Source organism: Corythoichthys intestinalis, chromosome 16 (genome assembly GCF_030265065.1).
Source record: "Corythoichthys intestinalis isolate RoL2023-P3 chromosome 16, ASM3026506v1, whole genome shotgun sequence".
Classification (NCBI taxonomy): Eukaryota; Metazoa; Chordata; class Actinopteri; order Syngnathiformes; family Syngnathidae; genus Corythoichthys; species Corythoichthys intestinalis.
In genome coordinates, this window is record NC_080410.1 from 15,322,551 (window position 1) to 15,341,349 (window position 18,799).

The window sequence follows — 18,799 nt, forward strand, 5'->3', positions numbered from 1 at the left end:
GTAGGGAAGATCCACGTCCCACAGAGCATCTCGCGAAGTAGGCAAGTCACTCAAACGGGCGGACCTTTCCCCTTTCAAAAATTCTTCTCGTATAATGCACGAGGACACGGGCGTCACCCCGCGTCGTTATTTTCCTTACTCATCAGTTTAAGGCATAACATTGCTCTCGCGAAGACGTATATATATAAAAAATGGCTATACTAGTTCAGTCGAGGTGGTGACTAAACGTAAATCTGGTCTACTGCATTAAATTGATGTGTTATCAATATATTTAATCACAAATAAACATAAAAAAGACATTTCTATTCCATAATTAACTGATAGAAATATATGTTTATAGTTGAGCGCAAAGGTTCATGGGAAATAGGCGCCAATTCGAAAATAAATAAAACATTTTTTTTAAATCGGTCATTACAATATATGGATATGTGTTTAAACTGCTATTACTTGTGATTCTATCGTAAAATACCGCTACGTAAAAGCGGTATGTAAAAACAAAGTGAATTCAATGTGAAATACTTTCTGAACCCACAGGGCGTCCGTAACATTGAATAACGAGCATGCGCAGTTTAATGTGGTTTTGCAAGATGGCGGACGTGTCTTTGGATGAAGTGATACGACAACGCGGAATAAACGTTATGGTACCGCCTAAACGGTAAAACGTCTGCTAATTTGCTACACAGCAATTTATTGTCTACTGCTTAAGATACTTTAATGGTAGTAAAACTGTTAACAGGAACCGAGCGTGTTTGATAGCCTGCTGGCTAATGGTGTACTCACTTATTCAGAGTCCCACTGTGGGTGTTTCTCGAGTACGAAATGCGGCTTAGCATTAGCTCGATGTAAGGCCATTGGCATTCGAAGTGTGTGCTCATTCAGTTTTAAAGCAAATAGATAATTTTTTTTTATCAGGCATATATGTTGGAAGTAGCGCTTGTTAAATCATACTTTTCATTTCGATAAGTGCAACCAATTAGGTTTTCTTGTGCTTATGTATGTATGTATGTATGTGTGTTGTTTTAGCAGACTGGCTAATTTTCAACCTACATTGCCTCGCTGAAATTTAGCATGTTTTATGTTCGCAATACAATGAGCATTTATTAACCCAATGTAACATGTTCCTTACGACGTATGTGTTTATAAAACGTGCGTTCGATTAATCGATTTGACTATTGAAAGTGGCAAGGCACGAACTACGTTGCAAAATCAACCTCGTTCGTGTCCCAAATTAGTATTGATAGTTTATGCGATGTGATACGCATAAGATGATCTTTAGTTTGTAAAAATCAGGTGAGGATGTTTTGGTGCTTGTTATGTAGTGAATAAACCCGAATTCACTTGACCAGAAATAATGGTAAATCAATAGGAAGTCAATGAATGAAACCTGTACTCTGGGGGGGGGGGGAATTATCCCAAATATCTTTCTTATGAATTGTGATAGAATGTAAAATTTGGTTTTAACCATATGACCAGTGTTGTTAATCTTACTTTTAAAAAAGTAATTTATTAGTTACAAATTACTTCTCCCAAAAGTAATTCCATTAGTAACTCAGTTACCTGAATGTAAGAGTAATTTGTTATTTGGCAAAGTAACTGGTGATAATTTTCATGTTTTTTTTTCCTGGGGGGAAAAAAACAAAACAAAAAACATAGCCCTAGCCCAATTTTTTACCCTAAACTTAACTAGACACAGGGGTATTGCGGATTTTGCGAGAACTAGATAGTAACCTTTGCTATGTTTGGAAGTCATTTAATGTTGTGAATCTACTGTTTAAAAAAAAAAAAAAAAAAAGGTCATAAAATATATATATTGCCACGGCCAACTGGTGAAAAAGCAAAGTTTGTTTTAATATACGACTGTGTTATCAATCCTGCACCACGTACATGGGCATTACGTTGCTAAATTACCTAATTAAATGTTATATTATTTACTCCAGAACTATGTTTGGACGGGGCGCAGGAGGGGTTGGGGTTGGCAAGACTTTTGATGCCCGTCAAAGGATTGGCATAAATGATGCTCGGCAACGACTTGGAGGTGGAACAGGTAAAAGTGCTTTTGCTTGACTACTTGCTTAACTCTATTGCTGTTATTGATTAAGAGAGATGTCCATTTGTTTGGCTATTTCATCCTTCTGCCTGAATTTAAATAAGTATTACCAATAGACATCCTATTAATTTACACTTAAAGGGTTGGCAGCGAATGAACATTAACTTCATTTGCTGCCAATCCCTCAGAGTTTAAATGGCTTGGAAGTTTATCACCGTCAGTGGCAGCCAGTGAGTTAATAAAACTGAGTGGTATTTTGCTTTTTTCCGTTCTGCTATGAAAAGTGTTTTTCTGTGGGTCTTATTTTTCATATTGACATCTTTGTATTGGGTCTCTTGTCAGGTTTTCCTGTGAAAGATGCCAGAGAAAAGCTGGTTCTGAAAGATGCTCGCTTTAAGATCCGTGGAAGGGGTGGAGCAGCAGCTGGAGCAGCAGCAGCAGGAGGAGTCCAAGACGCTCGTCAGATGATAAACTCGCGTAAACAGCAGCAGAATGTGTTCACTGTGCCTGTTCAGACCACCCAAAAGACAGCAATGACACACCAACTGCAGAGCCACAGACTTGTGCCACAGATTAAGATCCAAGCTAACAACAACTTTGCAGGCGTCAACGCAAGGCTGTTTGCCCCAGCTTTGCAAGGACTGAGTGGGAGAGACGGCACGATGGGCCAACTTAACAAGAGAATGACAGATGCTCGTGATAGGCTGAGCCTTAAGAGGAGCTTGAGTAGTGGGCCGCAAAACCAGGCGTCCACTCTGTTGCCTCTAAAAATAACCAAAACCATCCAGGTGAGGCAAAGAGCCTTAATCCCAAATAGTGCTTTAACAAGCAAACCTGTACATTTAAATATCCACCGTCTTTTTCCAGCAACGCCCAGTTGGGGTTTTAGGAGGAATGAGTCTTCACTCACAGGTGAAACATTTTGTCATAGGATGTTCAGTAATTAGATTTTCATTCTTTAATTTTCAATAGTCTCCTATATTTTATTTCTGTACTGTGTTTTTAAAAAAAGCTTTTGTCTCCCGTAGCCTGTCTCAAATGATCACGACTGCACCCCAAGTAAACAAATCAAAATCACTACTCCAAACAATTTGCTACAATCACGGGTAAGCGTTTGTTGTCTTTCTTTGTATTCTTTTTGGAGCTCACGCATACTTAAATTTTTCCATTTTGATAATTGAACAGGATAGTCCAGCAAGCTCCCCATTTTCCATGTCAGCCCCAATAACCAAGGTCGTTAAAAATGATGCTTATTCAGCCCCTCGGCCTCCTGTTCCCGTTGCCCCCTCCCGGCCCACTTCTAGCACAGCAGCCCTTCGGCCTCCAGCCACAGCTTTGAAACCTGTCTCTAGGACTCTACAGCAGAGCTCAGTTCAGCCTAGCACAGCTACTCCTGTCCCTCAGGTAAACAGCTTTACAGCTCAGAATACTTTATATAGCAATATGTGGTTCCTCCAGCTTCCGGGTGTAAGTTCATTTACAGGGAACTATTAAAACTATATAAATGCTGTAATATGCATGCTGGTTTGGGACCAATAATGCAGTTTTTGCTTTCAAATTTTAAATGGGAAAGTCAACTTTCACATTTTATGTTCTCTTCTTTTTAGCCTGTTTTCAGCCCTTTGGAGGGAACAAAAATAACCGTGAATAACTTGCATCCGCGTGTCACAGAAGAAGACATAGTGGTGAGTAGAGGTGGAATCTTTGGGCAACTAACGATTCGATTACGGTTACAATTCAGAGGCTCCGATTCGATTATAAATCGATTATTGATGCTCCCCCCTATAATACTCTCCATTCTGTATCAGCAGATTTAAACTACATTCAATTAATTGAATGTTGTGAATAGGGGTGCGCGATATTCATTTTTTGAAACCGATATCGATAACTCCCTGCTCCTCAAGGCCGATACTGATACGATAACCAATAATATACATTAGATATAATTTTTAAAATGTATATCAATCAGTCAATATCATTGACGATGCCTCCCCTGAACAATGAGCACTGATCTAAAACAGAAACCCAACAGGTATTGTGCTTTGTCAGCAGATAAAACATTTGGTGCAACAGGCGAGGAGACTTGTCGTCTTGGTCTATGAAACAACTTTCTTAACCTGGCAATTACAGAACAGCAAGCCTATCAATAACCAAAAGGCCTCTCAATAACTTCTAAACGTAACTCTGTAAAATACAAACATTTGCTAATTGCCTAGTAAGGTTTATAACTCAGTGAAGAAAAAATATGACCTTTAGAACAGTAACATGCCTTTACATACTGGCAAAACAGGAGTGGAAACAAATGCACATCCAAATCCCAATCCGACACCAAAAATATTATTAATAGGCCCGATAACATATATTGTTTTTGGATTTATTGGGATGACGTCATAATTCCTATTATCGGACCGATAATTATCGTGCACCTCTAGTTGTGAATCAACCGTTAAAGTTATTAAAATTGCTGCCATTGTTCCATAATTTCTAAGGGTGTAACGGTAAATGTATTTGTATTGAACCGTTTCGGTTCGGGCTCCTCGGTTCGGAACAGAGACATACCGAACGAGTTTCTGACATAATGTAAAGTGCTGTCAAATTTAGCGCATTAACGGGCGGTAATTAATTTTTTGAATTAATCCCGTTAAAGTATTTGACGCATTTAACGCAAGCGCGGAATGCCCACTCATGCATCCCATAATCCCACCGTTAATTACGCCCCACGGACGGCTCGCTAAGTGCGTAACATAAAACGAGCCACGCACACAAGTTGCAAGTGGACACAAATTTATTCACATAAGTCGAACTCTCAATGAACAAAATATACAAAATGCGGAAGGAGCTGGCTTCAGCATAAGCCCAGGCCAAAACAACAAAATGAAACTACACTTGAACCCCACCCGCCAAGTAAACCCTGATCGTAAAAAAGAAAAAACAATACAGCCACTACCCTGGCTTCTACACTAAACAAAACGGGTTGAACGAAAATGGCAGTTTACCTCTACTGCTGCGGTGCTCTTATTTACAGTGGTGAACAAAATCGATCCAATAACGAATGAACACAAAATACCTCCCTGAAAAAGCGGGAGTGTAACAAAATAGCGATCAAATGCACAGGTGAATGAATGGCGAGCAAACAGCTGGCGAGGAGGTTCGCGGCACGTATGCTGTCAAATGCGAACTCTGAGTGTTGACTGTAAAATGACGAGCGGTAGGATGACTTTTGTTAACGCTGCCTTTATTTGTTTAACAAGACTCAGGCACAATACAACACACACGCGAGGATGCGAGCTCAAACAACGGCCTAATAGTACTACCTTGTATCGGTTTAGCTGCTGTAAAGCAAGTCTCGTTATTGCCGCAAATGTAAACAAAGGGCTGCACAATGGATACATGACAGACAGCGGCTAGTTTCTGAAGTTGGCACCCTTCCTCGGTTGGCCCATCAGCGGCGGCTGCGTCGTCTGCCCGTCCGGCGTCAATCAGAGTACGTCACGTTGGGAAGGGAAGCAGCCAGCTGGCGGACGCGACGATCAGCTGACCGACAGTCTAAAAAAAGATAACAATAAAACGGCCAGGGCCGTCGCACCACTCAGAAGTGCAGTGAGCAGCGTGGGTAACGGTTAAATGTAGACATGGAAGAAACAGTCATAAAGTTAATATGAGAAATTTGAAACTGATCATTTTTGCAACTGCAATTTTGCACATCAGATTTTTTTTTAAAGAAAAAGTCTTAGGTAATGTTACTTATTTTTATTTTGTTTTTCAAAATATCTACATTTCAGAATATTTCAATTTTTGAGCAGAATTCTAGCTATTTACAGGCTAATGTTCCTATTGTTGAAAGCACAAAAGTGTGTAATAAACAACTAGCACATTTATATTTTGCATTGTGTTTTCTTACTGTACCGAAAATGTACCAAACCGTGACCTCAAAACCGAGGTACGTACCGAACTGAGATTTTTGTGTACCGTTACACCCCTAATAATTTTCCTTCTGTCTACTGTCGACGTGTCAAAGTTCTAAAACTTTTTCATCATTTAAAGATAGATTCAAGTCAAGATTTTGCCCATTTTGGAGTATTTTAGATAAAAAGTTAATTAGGTTTACGACAACAGAGCCTTCTGAGAAGTCTACTGCTTTAAGATGGTGGCTGTTTACTAACGCCGGCAAGTCTGTCATTTCGCATCTAGTTCTAAATATATGTGATATCTACCGTAGCAGTATGTGGCCCTATGTTTGTAGCAACTGGGCGTTGTTTGTAGCGGCTGTCGGCCGCAGTCAGGTATTATTGTTTTTTTATCTAGCGGCATGAGTTGAACATGATATTTACTCTCGGTCCGTTCCTCATTGCGTCCCGAAGAACGTGCTGACTTTTTTTTTTAGTTCCGCTTTACCTGGTATAATTCAGTAATCGGAATTTGGATGTTTGTGAATCGTTCTCGAATCTTTCACGGCCGAATCGCGAATGATCTAAGAACCGGAAATTTCGCACGCCTCTAATGGTGAGTAAATCAAAGAGATTAACAGCAAAACTGTGTTTACAAGTGGTTCTTTTTTTGCTCCAGTTTGGATATTCAGAGGGTATTACAACGTAAAGAGAAAAAAAAAAGTGAAATGCTCGGAATCAAGTGCCTACCAAACATGGATACAAATCTCATACGAATGGGATATATGTATACCTTCAAAATTACTACAGTAAAATCTAGAGGTGGGAATCTTGAGGCACCTCACGATTCAATTGCGATTACGATTCAGAGGCTACAATTCGATTATAAATCGATTATTGATGCACAGCCCCCCCCCCCCCCCCCCCCACCCCTGGCCAAACATCGCATATGATTGTGCAATTAGCAGGTAACAGTTCAAAACAGTAAATAAAATATTCAGATTTAAATGAAAGACAATGTGTACTACTACTTCAGTACAAATGGCTCAAAAAGGGCTTTTCTGCTTTTTAAGTTGTGTAAACATTAACATGTAAGTATTAACGGTTTTCCCTGAGGTACAAATAATTAAAAAAAAAAAAAAAAAAAAAACTCCTTTTGCAACCGAACCTCAACAATATGCAGGACAGGTCAAGTGTGATTAGCTACTGAGAAAATTCCATGTTCTTGTATAAGAACAGGAGTTGATCAACATGCTGCGCTGTGCATGCAGTTGAAAAAACAAGGTTCTACGTGTTGGCAAAGCTGGTTGGTTAGGTCATCTATGATTGTTGCTGTTTTGTATCTAGGAAGCGTGAGTTGTGGATGTGTCTTGGTGTCTTGGTCCGTTTCCCATAGCGCGCCGACTGTGTTTTAGTTCCGCTTTACTTGGCATGATGAAATAATCGGAATTTAGATGTTTGTGAATCGTTCTCGAATCTTTCACAGCCGAATTGCGAATAATCTAAGAATCGGAAATTTTACACACCTTTATTAAAATCATAGAAAGTGTCATTGAATGTGATTGTTGCGTAAAAAAATGAATGAGAACTGCAAGAGTAGTGTGATGTAACATCACTAAAGGCTACATCACTGGAAATTCACATCTCTTCAACATGACTGTCAGTTGTATGTAGGTCTTTAATTAATGATAGTCATAGACATCAAATCCTTTGGAACTGGGATGTTGGCAGCGAATCTAGTGATAAACTCGTTTTAGGATTTTTTTATTGTAGTTTTTAAGAGGCACATGACTGGATGTTTATATTCGTCAATAGCACAATGAAAAACTTGCTGAGAACCAGGCGTTTCCATGTTTAACATCAAAGAAGTATTTTACGCACCCTTTTACCTGCTGTGACTCATTGTGTACTTTGGCCTTCCACTTCAATTTGTTCACAGGAGCTTTTTTGCGTGTGTGGTGCCTTGAAACGAGCACGCCTGGTGAAGGTGGGCGTAGCTGAAGTGGTATTTGTCCGCAAAGATGATGCTGTAAGTGCATACAGGAAGTACAACAACCGCTGCCTGGATGGTAAGTATTCAGTTGCTAACATACATATTAAATTGATCTCCTGGCCATTGCTTGATAGTTTTCTTGCATTTTTAAAATGTAATCCCGAGAATGTTTACCTGCTCATTTAGGGATTAAGGTGCCACTTAATATATTAAGGAAAGCAAACCTTTTTTGTTTTTTCAACACAGGTCAGCCTATGAAGTGTAACATTCACATCCAGGGAAATGTCATCACTTCGGATCAGCCCATTCTCTTGTAAGTATAAAAAATTAGCTAGTAATTGGGGGTAAAGCTTGACTATGCATTTATTTCTTTAACAGTACCGTAATTTCCCGAATATAAGGCGCACCCGTGTATAACGTGCACCCCAAATTTACTTGTAAAATCTAGAGAAAATTGTTGTACCCGTGTATAATGCGGACCCTAATTTTAGCACCAGTAAATAGAAGAATACAAGAAAACAGAGCTCATGTACAGATACAGAAATGTCATTTTACTAACTGGTGAAACACAGCACAAGCATAGCACATTGGTAGTTCAAAACATTACCGTAAACTGACTATATTTACGGTAATAAAATGATCTGACAACTTCTCCAACTTACCAGAATCCAGGAGAAAACAAAACAGATGTGACTTTTCTTTTAAAGGCTGCTGTATAACTTGCTTGTTTCATCATGGTGAATAAATGTTTCTTCCATGGATTGATACGGTAAAATAAAAGTGAGGACTGAAGTCGGAAACTGGAAAGAGCGCATCGCTGTAGACTGTAACAAGAGGAACTATTGTTATTTGGGTTTGAGTTTCCCGAGGGACAGATATAATTGACAGACACAGGGAGTCTGTGTTGTTTGTTATGGTCCGAGTTGCAATAAACGTTAACTCAAATGAGTTCAAGAAACTAAATTCTGTGCTTTATGAAGAGTGAAAAAAGCAGAATTTAACACAGACGAAATCATTCGACAAATCAGAGTGAACCGAAACAAAATGGTGACGTCATATACCATAATGGTCGGCAACGGATCGCCGCATACATTTTCTTCAACACAACATGGCCGTGTTGATATATATAAAAAAAAAAAAATCGGTCTTTATATATATATATATATATATATATAATATATATATATATAATATATATATATATTAGAGCTGAAACGAATTCTCGAGTAACTCGAGTTTAAAAACTGATCCGAGTAATTTTATTCACCTCGAGTAATCGTTTATTTTGACAGCTCTAAGCATCACATTTTGCTCGGACTACTTTTAATGCGGGACAACGCGCTGATGTCACGTGCGGAGAGGAAGAAGGGGGAAAAAAAAAAAACTTACTGCAGCCAACAGCCGCTACAAACGACGCCGACGTTGCTAAATACTAGCCCGCATGATGCTACGTTGGTTGCAGGTAGCGTCTGATGCGTCTCATAGAGATCGCATGTATGTTGAACTAGATGCGAAATGACAGACTCGGCCGCGTCTGGTCAGCGTTAGTAAACAGCCGCCATCTTAAAGCAGTAGAGCACTAAGCACTAATAAAGAGCGCTAAGCGCTAATAAATAAGATTAACGCTACTGTCACTACTAGCTCACGTAACGTTAGCCCTGCGGAGGGCTAGGTTTCTATTAATTATGACCACTGTCGATGCGTGGCTAACGTGTCTTACATACAGGCTTTAACATAACATAGCATTGTGGAGTGATGAGGGTGTAAAATAAAAACTTAATAATGCTAACTACCAATTTTAGCTCAGTAGTCATTGCAGGATAAAACACCAAGTAGCACTGGTCCCTAATGTGCTCCAATACAGCCTGTATCATACATTTATTTTGAACACTGCAAAAACTCAAAATCCTATCAGGACTTACAGTTTAGACTAACTTAAAACTTAACTAGAACTTAAAAATGGCTTGACACAAATAGAAATTCAATTGAAACACGTGGGAAAAAATCCTAACTTTTAAGTGATGTGTGTTATCAAGTGTAACGGCATTTTTAGGTATATATGTATATATATATATATATATATATACATTTAATAAGATCTATAAAGGTTTTTTGAGTGAAAGCAGTGAATTAGTCTTTTTTTATTATTCTAGTTACATCTGAGATGAAATTGTTGGCTGTTTTCAACAATATACATCGAAAATAAAGACATTGATTGACTGAAAATGGTTCAAGATTAGATGAAATGTCTTGTTTTCTCATGTATATTTATAATTGCTCTTCACCTAAAAATATATTTGTTTTATCCGATTACTCGATTAATCGATAGAATTTTCAGTCGATTACTCGATTACTAAAATATTCGATAGCTGCAGCCCTAATATATAAATATATATATATATATGTATATATATGTATATATATATATATATATATATATATATATATATATATATATATATATATATTAGGGCTGTCAAATGATTTAAATTTTTAATCGAGTTAATTAAAGCTTAAAAATTAATTAATCGTACTTAATCGCAATTCAAACCATCTATAAAATATGCCATATTTTTCTATAAATTATACATATATTCTGTAAAATGTTGGAATGGAAAGATAAGACACAAGATGGATATATACATTCAACATACGGTACATAAGGACTGTAGTGGGCATTTCACTCTACTGTCATTTAAAGAGCATACGACACGAGAAAAAAAGTCTTAAATGGCATTATTATGTGAATTAGAATCATATTTTGAGACGATTCGACTATATACAACAATTTAGCAAAGCACAGATGACGAGAAATTAGTCTTTTAATCTGCCGGTTAGCCACGCCTACCATTATAGGGCTTTAGCGTCCCCAACAGGTGCATGACGTCAGCGGTAGACTGGGCTCATCGGTTTTACCATTCAGCCCATTGAGGGGGAATTATTCAGAACGAGGAAAACGCGACGAAGAAAGCCGCAAAATGTCATTGTTTCAGTCTCTCTACTCCAACATTTTTACAGGATATTCTTTTTATCCAAGTATTTTTCCCCAATAGCTATATATATGGCTTGAGAAGGACCAGTCAGCCCGTCGAGGGGGAACTATTCACAACGAGGAAAAGGCGACGAAGATAGCCGCAAAATGTCATTGTTTCAGTCTCTCTACGCCAATATTTTTACAGGATATTATTTTTATCCAAGTATTTTTCCCCAATAGCTATATAAATGGCTTGAGAAGGACCAGTCAGCCCGTCGAGGGGGAACTATTCACAACGAGGAAAAGGTGACGAAGAAAGCGGCAAAATGTCATTGTTTCTGTCTCTTTACTTCAATATTTTTACAGGATATTCTTTTTATGGAAGTATTTTCCCCAATTGCAAAATAAATGGCATGGTCATGACAAATAACAGTCTTGTGCTGAATGGAATATGAAATAATAAAAATGCATTTATTCAGGACGACATGGCAAAATTACTCCATAATGTTCAAAACTGTCGACTTCACCTTTACTGTCGCACCTCCTGAACGATATTTTATGAAACCTACAGGCATGAAAATCTCTCACCTTTCGGCGAAATTCGCCGTTTTGAAGTCAAAAAGGATGACCTACGTGAATCGTGTAGATCCGAGCAGAAAAAATTTTAAAGGGGGGGGGGTCGTTTGTAGGCATGTGCCAGTTACCTCCACGGATTACCATGCTATGAAAACGTCGCGGTTACAAAACCACTAAAATTTTCCGTCATACAGTAGTACGTATTCCTTCTTTTTCATGTGTCGAAAATGCAGCCAGAATTAGCTTGGCACGGCAGCGCTTACCCCTTCCCCTGTTTGATGCTGCGTGTGTCAGTGAAGCTATTCCAGCAAACACAAAAACAAGCACTCCAAACGCAAGGCGTAAATTCTTCAATTTATTGATCTCGTGTAACTGAAATATACCAAATGAATACATTTAAAACGTTGTACACTCGTATTTTTCCACATGTGAGTAGCTTCAACAGTTTAGCTTCATGAAAAAGTTCGTCAAAAACAAAACACACATTTTCCTTTCAAATTCAATACACAAAGTTACTAAAAACTTACAAAGACGAATGATAGGCAAGGCTTAGCTAGGACAGCAACTTCATTGAGGTTAATCACAGCCGCTGAGAGAGAAACAAGTTTGTATGCGGGGAGGGAAAAAAAAAAAAAAAAAAAAAAGAGCGTCAAAGATCGCTAATTGCGACAGATGATCTTGTACTAAGCACAAATTCACATTCGCTGGAGGAGGTAAAGTATCACTCCCAATTGTTTTTAGATGAATGCATTTGCCAGCATATTGAATTTAGTGAGTAATGGTTTTCGTTTTCATATTTTGTGGTATGACAAAGTTACTGCCGTTCGTTGCAGCTTGCGTTGAACACTGCCGGAGCGTCCGGTGAAAAAATAGCTCCCGTTAAGGTAGCGTCAAGCTTGTGTATTTAACGGTAATATAAAAGCAGTGTTGTCAATAACGCGGTATCGTAATGCGTAACTAATCTGATTACTTTCTTTCAGTAAAGAACAATCTAACGCGTTCATTTTTCTAAATCAGTAATCTGAGTAAAATTACTTTCCTTGATGCCTGTGCGTTACTATTTTGTTATTGCCCCATAATGTGTGTAGAATGAAGAATACTGTAGTCATGGGAGTGACATCACATGTCACATTTTTTAATCGGGGATGGAACAAAAAGGGTCACGTGTATTACCATGATGCGTGAGCGCTGGGAGTTTGCGGCCAAAACAACATAGCCTTGCTACCTCGCCAGGATGCAATGAAATAGGCAGGAGATATACTGCAAACGGCTGCATTTGCACACTGGAAACACAGCCATTACTTCACATTTTTGTCCAGTAAAGATAACAAAAATATCTCCGTGCGCTGCAAACTTTGCGCTGGCTGAAAAAGACTGTCCACCGCTATAAGCATCCAATTCAAGCACCACTTGGAATTACAGCACAACAGGTAACACGACAGCCAGGACTTTTTGATACTGCTCGTGCTCAATCCTTGGTTCAAGCTCAGTTGTTGTTGAGGGTTTTGAAAGCTTAGGTTTAAAGAAATTCTAAATATCCATCTTGCCTCCTCAGCTGTAGTTTTGGCTAAGCAATGCAAACGGCTGTCTCTAAGGTTCTATAGTCACATGATCTGTTCGAAAAATAATTTGGACCCATTATGAAATACTTTGAAGGATTCCTGTTCATTTTATTCATTTGTGTTGTTTGTTTTATTGCTCTAAAACTTTTATAGACAACATTTTAAGGGCCATATTCAATGGTCTTTATTTTAAAGGGGAAGTTCAGAATTTTTTACATTGGGCTTAATCTTTGAGTTAGCCGGGGTTTAATTAGTCGTTGGAAATGATTTGAACAAATTCTGTGCAGTTTGACAGTTATTTGTTAGTTTCAGGGCTCCGGAGTGGATAAGCTAGCGCGAGTCAATGGTGGTTGAAATCAACTCCTTCAACTAATTAAACCCCCGTTAACTCGAATATTAAGCCTTATGTGAAAAATTAAAATGGTCAAATTCGCCACATGTAGGACGTTTTGCCGACGGCGGACATTTTGGCAGAACGCCGGAACATATTTCCTCCACACCTTTCTCACCTTTTTAACCCCTGACCCATTTTCATGCCTGAACCTAAATCAGACATATGTCATTTCCCTTCCCCGGCTTCGGAGAATGTAAACAAACCAGAAGGCGTGACAGCTAGCCGACATGCTAACCCGAACCGAGTGATGTTTCAAAGTCTTCGAAGCGGAAAATCACACATAACTATCCTGGATTATTTGACATGACGACCCGGTTGTCGATTGTCTTCGCGGATCAGCAAACCGCCCGGCGGAGAGCAATTTACAGTTCGTTTCCCGGAGGAGGGTGGCTGGAGTTGTTGTGCAGCTAACGTGCTGCTGCTAATGAGCATTAGGAGAGCTTTTTACATGCCTATCAATGATCAAACGTAAGTAGTCCTTCATTTAAATGAAGTTTGTAGTGTTTACTTTGTAATCGCTGTATTCGTATTTGACATAATACAAAACAAGATGTTTACTCACTTCCTCGTAAGTCCAATGGTCCCACAGTAAATATCCACGGTGAATGGGAACCTTTTGAAACTCCAAAAAGGCGCATACGCCTCTCCCTCATACAGAATGATTTTTCTGCAGCCGTTTGGCTGGCGTGATGCGAAAAATAAACGTATTAATCCGCAAAATCAGCTGAATCCTTCGTCCTCATACACAACAGTACACTGTAGCGTGAAGAGGACGTCTTCTACCGTACACGTCACAGCGCCCTCCTCCTCAATGCAAGACCGAAGCCGGAAGTCACTCATTTTCATGGCGCGGGATTCAAAAAACCAAATAAAAATAGCGGGCGCTTCCACACACATCCAAGCGGCCCATATCATTCAGGGGCATAAAATACCGCGTGTATTATGAAATAAGCATGCTTTTTCGTGTCACATGCACTTTAAATCTGTCTATGCTGTCCTCACTCCGAAGCGTCTACTTTTTCCAAAGCTAGACAGCTAGTGAACAACGCCTTCATAATCAGACTTCTTCCTTTTTCATCTGATTTATTAATAAAATGGCCTCAAACTATTGTCCTCTTTAGACCGTCGTAAAACTACAAAAAAAAAGTACACAAGCATTGCATCAGCAACAACGTTAGCTTAGCACGCTATACAGGCTCACTAAACATAAACAAAAAGCGTCTCATACAAAAAATATAACATTTCGCTTACTAACATAATATGCACATTCTTTACAACAACCATACTTACGGACAAATCTTGTCCAAGGATCATATAAGCACAACATTACAACGTGGGCGTCAGCCCGAGACGTCGTGCAGCCATATTGAACTGTCAGTGTCAAGAAAACAATAAACCATGTCGCAAAGCGACCACAAGAGTTCGCTGTTGGACAGCAAAAAAGCCTTGCTGTAAAACTTACCAAAAGGCAGAATACTGTCTGAGCGGGACATGTGCGTTAATTGTAGAGGTGTGCAAAATTTCCGATTCTTAGATTATTCGCGATTCGGCCGTGGAAGATTCGAGAACGATTCGCAAACATCTAAATTCCGATTATTGAAATATGCCAAGTAAAGCAGAAGTACGACACACTCAGCGCGCCGCGCGGTCTTCGGTACGCAATTAGGGACGGAGCGAGAGTAGCTAAACATCATGCTTCTCATTACCCGGCCCCTCGGGTAACGCCAATGCTCAACTCACGGCTCTAGCTCAACTCATGCCACGAGATAAAAAAAAAAACAACAACATACCTGACTGCTGCCGAAAAGCTGCTACAAGCCACATTATGTTACGGTAGATATCATTTATATAGGACTAGATGCATTATAGCTTCGGTATCGTTACCAGCTCATCTACAAAAAACTAGATGTGGGCGTTAGTAACGGCCGCCATCTTAAAGCAGTACACTTCCCTGCAAGGCTGTTGTTGCGAACCTTCCAAGCGAACCTAATTAACTTTTTATCTAAAATACTCCTAAATCGGTAAAATATTGACTTGAATCTATCTTTAAAATAGTTTTAAAACTTTTACATGTTGAAAGTAGACAAAAGAGAAATTATGGAATAACAGGAGCAATTTTAACAACTTTAACAGTTGATTCACAACATTAAATTAATTGAAAGTAGTTTAAAGCTGCTGATATAGAATGGGGACTGGAGTTTTTTATTTACTGTTATTTTTGTATACTTGTTTACTGCTATATGTTAACTTGATACTGAAATAGTAGTTTGGTTTAGCCTGAGAGGATTTTTGAACAATTTTGGAACTAATGTACAAAACAAAAAAAAAACAAAAAAAAAAAGGAGTGGGGTGCATCAATAATCGTTTTATAATCGAATCGGAGCCTCTGAATCGTAATCGTAATCGAATCGTTAGGTGCCCAAAGATTCCCAGCTCTAGTTAATTGCGTCCAATATTTTAACGTGATTAATTTAAAAAATTAATTACCGCGCGTTAACGCGATAATTTTGACAGCCCTAATATATATATATATATATATATATATATATATAATATATATATATTTCTGTCTCCATCCCTGTACCCGTGTATAATGCGCACCATGATTTTACAAGTTGATTTTGGGGGGAAAAAAGTGCGCGTTATATTCGGGAAATTACGGTAGTTTTCAACTTGTTCCTTAATTAGTCCATACAAAGCCGATTTTGACGGTCAAGAATGTTAAAAGATATTATTAATTTGTAAAGTTAGAAAAACTGAAGTGAAATGATCTGCCTTGCTCTTCCAGGCGACTCAGTGACACCCCAGGTGCCAGCAGCGGGGCCAAGAAAGATGGTCTTCCTCCCTCTTTGTCACGTTCTGCAAGCCAGCGAACTTCTCAGCCAACTGCTGAAGTGGACCCTCAGACAATCCTCAAGGCTCTGTTTAAATCCACCGCACAGTCCTCTACTACTACCGAGCCCTCCAGCTCACAGGCCACTGCCTTCCGCATTAAAATATAGATCGTCCCCTACCTGTTTGTTAACAAATTGTTGCATCCTGGGTGGCTTTCGTCTGGACAGCAGCCACTCCACACAAATAGAAAAATTGTTTTACACATTCAAAATGCATAACATCCGTTGAATTCAGCATCTTCTGTTTTTTTATTGCTATATGCCCTGTGGTTCAAGCCAACAAATTTTGTTACAGGAAAAGTTGGCACCAATGTTTAATCCATCCAAACAGCTGGTTTCAGTTGTATCGTTTCAGTCTGTAAATCATATATTCTGGTTGAGCTGTGAATATGATCAGTGATCTGTTCATAGCAGTTCAACAATATACTCAATAATGGAAACTTTTGAGTAAATGCAACGGATAGGTTGCCTTCCTGTGAATGACTAATTGGTCAGGGTTCTCTCAGACGACATTTAATCTCCAAAGAGATGGTCCGAATTCAGTTTACTTCTTGTGTAAACCAGTTTCAACCAGTCAAACTATTTTGTTAATTGTGTGACATTCATCGTTTTGGTGTTTGACTGGCTTTAATTTGTTGTTCCCGCCGGTAAACATTACTCTTGTGTTTTATACTGTAAATCATTTTGTTCTTTCGATTTTTCAGTTAGGACTAGAGGGGTCAGATTGTGTCCTTAAAATGTCATTAAAATATAGCTTTGTACAGGTTGTCAAAAAGTTTTTTTTTCCTTTCTCTTTTCTTGAGTCATTAATTTGTGACGTGCATTATTTCAATTGTGTTTACTTAGGAATTACCAAAGACCACATTTGTACACTGGATTGGATTCCACACTTTAACTTCACTAATTTATTTCAAAGTTAACCATTGACAATTACAATTCAGTAGTTAAGTTTACACGACTGTGGTGAAAGTCAGATCCAACCTACTGTTTGTCTTTAGACAAATTTGTGTCTTCCATATCTACTTTAACGTAGTGTACCAGTATGTAAGTGAAAATGTTATGTTTCGATTTACATATACTAGTCCTTCTAAAAAAAATTAGGATATTGTGATAAAGTTCATTTTCTGTAATGTACTGATAAACATTAATATATTTTAGATTCATCACACACAACTGAAGTAGTTCAAGCCTTTTATTGTTTTAATATTGATGATTTTGGCAAAAAAGTCAAAATACAAAAATCCCTATCTCAAAAAATTAGCATATCATGAAAAGGTACTCTAAAGAAACTACTAACCTAATCATCTGAATCAACGAATTAACTCAAAACCCCTGCAAAAGATTCCCGAGGCTTTTAAAAACTCCCAGCCTGGTTAATTACTCAAAACCGCAAACATGGGCAAGACTGCCGACCTGACTGCAGTCCATAAGGCCATCATTTACATCCTCAAGCAAGAGGCTAAGACACAGAAATTTCTGAGCGAATAGGCTGTTCCCAGAGTGTTGTATCAAGGCGCCTCAGTGGGAAGGAAAAAGTGTGGCAGGAAACGCTGCACAACCGGAAGACGTGACCGCACCCTGAGAAAGATTGTAGATAAGGGCCGATTCCAGACGTTGGGGGACCTGCAGAAACAGTGCATTGAGTCTGGAGTAGAAACATCCAGAGCCACCGTGCACAGGCGTGTGCTGGAAATGGGCTGCAGGTGCGGCATTCCCCAGGTCAAGCCACTTTTGAACCTGAAACAGCGGCAGAAGCGCCTGACCTGGGCTACAGAGAAGCAGCACTGGACTGTTGCTCAGTGGTCCAAAGTATTTTTTTTTTTAGATGAACGCAAATTTTGCATGTCATTTGGAAACCAAGGTGCCAAAGTTTGGAGGAAGACTGGGGAGAAGGAAATGCCAAAATGCCTCAAGTCCAGTGTCAAGTACCCACAGTCAGTGATGGCCTGGGGTGCCATGTCAGCTGCTGGTGTTGGTCTACTGTGTTTTCTCAAGGGCAGGGTCAATGCAGCTAGCTATCAGGAGATTTTGGAGCACTTCATGCTTCCATCTGCTGAAAAGCTTTATGGAGAGGAAGATTTCATTTTTCAGCACGACCTGGCACCTGCTCACAGTGCCAAAACCACTGGTAAATGGTTTACTGACCATGGCATTACTGTGCCCAATTGGCTTGCCAACTCTCCTGACCTGAACCCCATTGCGAATCTGTGGGGTATTGTGAAGAGGAAGTTGAGGGACACCAGACCCAACACTATGGATGAGCTTAAGCATCCTGAGCCTCCATAACACCTCAGCAGTGCCACAGGTTGATTGCTTCCATGTCACGCCGCATTGAAGCAGTCATTTCTGCAAAAGGATTCTTGACCACGTATGCAGTGCATAGCTGATATAATTAATTGACGGTTGACTTTTTTTGTATTAAAAAACACTTTTTTGTATTGGTCGGATGAAATATGCTTATTCTTTGAGATA

At 39.1% G+C, this 18,799-nt stretch overlaps 1 protein-coding gene and 1 non-coding gene across 2 annotated transcripts; one reads left to right on the forward strand and one right to left on the reverse strand.

The window, feature by feature from the left end:
• Positions 1 to 2: 2 nt before the first annotated feature.
• LOC130904984 (U12 minor spliceosomal RNA) lies at positions 3 to 156 on the reverse strand. The gene has a single exon (XR_009060988.1). It is a non-coding gene; the product is annotated as a U12 minor spliceosomal RNA (small nuclear RNA).
• Positions 157 to 537: 381 nt separating this feature from the next.
• Positions 538 to 17,116, forward strand: poldip3 (polymerase (DNA-directed), delta interacting protein 3). Its single transcript, XM_057817821.1, has 10 exons — positions 538 to 655; positions 1,938 to 2,044; positions 2,390 to 2,835; positions 2,915 to 2,959; positions 3,076 to 3,153; positions 3,233 to 3,451; positions 3,655 to 3,732; positions 7,874 to 8,003; positions 8,174 to 8,240; positions 16,222 to 17,116. Exons 1-10 carry the CDS (start codon positions 561 to 563, stop codon positions 16,433 to 16,435), a joined length of 1,479 nt encoding a protein of 492 aa, XP_057673804.1. The 5' UTR covers positions 538 to 560; the 3' UTR covers positions 16,436 to 17,116.
• The last annotated feature ends 1,683 nt before the right edge of the window (positions 17,117 to 18,799 follow it).